Source organism: Apaloderma vittatum, unplaced genomic scaffold (assembly GCF_000703405.1).
Source record: "Apaloderma vittatum isolate BGI_N311 unplaced genomic scaffold, ASM70340v1 C12208104, whole genome shotgun sequence".
Taxonomy (NCBI): Eukaryota; Metazoa; Chordata; class Aves; order Trogoniformes; family Trogonidae; genus Apaloderma; species Apaloderma vittatum.
Genome location: NW_009747163.1, coordinates 1 through 3,257, shown reverse-complemented (window position 1 = coordinate 3,257; position 3,257 = coordinate 1). Strand labels below are relative to the sequence as shown.

Genomic DNA, 3,257 nt, shown 5'->3' with positions numbered 1-3,257 from the left:
TGTCGCCCAAATTTAGCATGGTAGCATGATTCATGTCCAAGAACAGCCCCTGCCCTTCATACCGTGTTTCCTGACTGTGCACAGTACTTACGAGCTTGGGCACAGCAGAGTGACTCTGGAACAAGAAGGAGGTATCTCTGGTCTTAACACATCCTTTGGAGCAACCCTAAGCACAATACAGATGCCCCACATTGCATGGGACAGCCTGGCAGGGGCTGGCCACCTTTGCATGAACTACCTCCCCTCTAAATACTGCATGTAAGGTAAGGTTTGATCTTAGCTGTTGCCAACCTCAGCTGGTGGTCTGTGAAGGAGACATGCAAAGGAGCATTCTCCAGCACAGACTTCCCCTCTATTTAGGGTGCGCTTGGGCTGGACACTGTGCTACAATGGGTTCCTCTCCTTGGCAGGACAAGAAGGTAGCATTGTGCCGACAGGACTGGCACCAAACCAGCAGCCACGTGGTGGTGACAGTCTATGCCAAGAACCCCCTGCCCACCCTCAGCAGCGTGAAGGCCAACCGCACCATGGTGAGTAGGGCAGGCAGAGAAGGGCTTTGGGATGTGCGCTTCCAGGGCACTTGATTTTGACGAGGCAGCAGCCAACAGCCAGATGGATGCCTGCTGCTCTTCGATGCCTTGTTTGGTCTGTTGCTGCAGCCAAGGCTGGCACAAGTGACCTCTTGAGTTAAGAGCCTGGTGGCTTTGCTGCTGCAGCAGCATCTGCCTGGCCACCCTGACTTAGTGGCTTTCAGCCTCAATGGGTGGCTTTGCTGGCCTTGAATCCCTCAGCTGGTGGCAGAGGTGAACCCAACATGCTCTGAATGGGGTAAGATGCTCCCAGGTGCCAAGGAGATCGCCAGACCATTACACCGGAGCCAGAACATGGAACGTGTTATGATGCTGGAAGGCAGCTGGACTGTCTGCTGGAAGAGCTCTGGCAGTGCTATGATACCCACTTGGATAATTTTCTGTTGATCTTTCAGCTTGAGGCTCATATCATCTTTGAAGGGAGTAAGATTTTCCAGGCAGAACTGGATCTCTGGGGGGTAAGATCCTGTTTGCTCTGATTTCCCTATTCCAGTAGTCTGCATGGGGCTGGGCTGCAATGCTGAGAGGTGGCCTATGCTTTTGGAGAAGTACCTGCAGCCCCAAACACAGGCTCCCAGTAAGGAAAATTATCCTCTGTGTAGTCAGGGTTCTCAGACTTCTGACAAAACGGCAAACTGGTTGTTGGCGCAATTTCTGCACAGTCCTCCCTGTGCGTGGAGCATGAGGCAGACTTCGACTGTACTATCACATAGGAATGCTGTGGTCCCTGGGACACCATCTCTTCCCTGTCTGGCACATCTGTGGAACAAAAAGCCACTTCCTAGTCCCTCCCTCAGCGTCATTCATTGCCAGCTCTCAAAGTCTTGTGAAGAACACAGGTCCACCAGGGCTGTCACAGCAGCAAGGACCCATTTATCTCTAGAGCTCCCGTTTTCTGTAGCATCAAAAGCTGATGGATAAATTGGGTTTTTCTGTATCGATCCCATAGTGGTAGTACCCCTTGGGAGCCACGTCAGGACTGGGCTTGGGCTCAGTTCCTGTCTCACTGCTCTGCACTACCTGAGGCACCCTGGATACTCTCTTTTAAACACTGCCACAGTGCTGGCTTGCTTTTTGGGATCATCTGGGAGTCAGATCACCCAGGTACTGGCATTTATAGCTATCTCTGCCAGGAAATGCCTTAGGTGTTTTGAAGAGGGCTGATTTGGAGGCTGCTGGTGACTGCACTGATCAGTCCTGGACTAAGAACAGAGCTGGATGTCACTGCCAGCTCGGCTGGTGTTCTGGGTTTGGTTCTAAACTGCTGCAAATGGTCTTTGTCCTGTCTCCCTTTGCAATCCTGCCGTGTCTGGGGGCAGGCAGCAGTGTGATGGGAGAGACTTGGTCTCTGATTTCTCAGCTGCTTGCTGGCTGGGGAGGAGCAGTGAGACTCAGGAATTTGCATGTGCATTTCTGGTGCATGCTGCCTGCACCCATGGGCAGCAGAGCGTTCTGCCAGGAGTGGGTATGCTTGTGTCTCAGCACAGCTCACTGCTGTGAGCTAGCTGATCCCTCCTGAGCTCTGTACCACCACTGTGGTGCTGCTTAGATGTAACACCATCAAACTCAGCTCGAGCCCAGGTTTCATCCCATTCTGTCTCCTTCCACAGGAGGAGAAGAGATCTCCTCCTCTGTCAGGGCTCTGCCCATATGCTTGCCCTCCCCTCCCCAGCTCACTGCACCTTTCCTTCTCTCTAGGTCATAGAAATAGAGAGCAGCTTTGTGAGCATGGCCCCTGCCAAGGTGGAGATTATACTTTGCAAAGCCAGCCCTGGCTCCTGGGCCAGGCTGGAGCTCCCCCAAAGCAAGCTGCACTCCTGTGGTGAGCAGGAGAAGAAGGTTGCCAATGTAGAGGAGCCCAGGGCAGCGCAGGAGGAAGTCTCGGATGACAGCTTGAGCTGGTCAGAGGAGGAAGATGAGCAGCTGGAGATGGGAACACCAAGCAACTGACAAGTGCTTCAGCAGCTGAGCAGTGCTGACTCCTGAGCTGCTGGGGATCTTAGCACCCCCTTCAGATGAGCAGACCCAGACCAGACCTGCCTGCAGGTTCCCGCACACTCTCCCCTGCTCAGGAGGGGCAAGTAATAAAACCTTAGAGCATAAGGTATACTTTTTAATTCCTGATAGGCACTTAAGAAACATCAGCAGGCTGAACCCTGCCATCTATCTTTCCCTCTACCGTGCCTGGCCAGGCAAAACAGCAGGAGGAGCCCCACTGTCTGCATCTCAGGCAGCTTGTGCCTGTGCCAGGTCTCCTTTGGGCCCAGGATACTCATAGCCTGGTGTTCTGCCTGACCCTGGCATTTCTGGAGGGTGCAGAGTCCCAGGGCTGCAAGGTGAGCTGAATTTGACCCCTCACACCACCTCAGGGAAAGGGAGCTGGGTCCGGGAGTTGTAGGAGGGAGATGGCGATTGAAGGCACGAGGGAAATGTCACTACTGCCACCGGCTCCAGCTGGGGCTTGATGTCCTCCTCTGCAAAGGGTTTTAGGCATGAAACTGCCCTCGTGTGAGAGGTCGATACTCATCAAGCAAGGGGAGACAAGGAGGCTGCGGAGGCAAGGGAAAACATAGGCAGTTTTGCACCTTCCAGTGCTGGGAAGCGGGGCGGCGGCCGACGCACACCACTTACCGACTGTTGTAAAACACTTGCGTATTGAGACCCGAC

The 3,257-nt window shown here is 53.9% G+C and overlaps 1 protein-coding gene across 1 annotated transcript; it reads left to right on the top strand.

The window, feature by feature from the left end:
• Positions 1 to 410: 410 nt before the first annotated feature.
• LOC104280004 (integrin beta-1-binding protein 2-like) lies at positions 411 to 2,540 on the top strand (the record flags this gene model as incomplete). Its single annotated transcript, XM_009877505.1, has 3 exons — positions 411 to 530; positions 986 to 1,048; positions 2,289 to 2,540. Coding segments are annotated over 3 exons (435 nt in total), but the record flags the coding sequence as incomplete, so codon positions are not given.
• Positions 2,541 to 3,257: the final 717 nt, after the last annotated feature.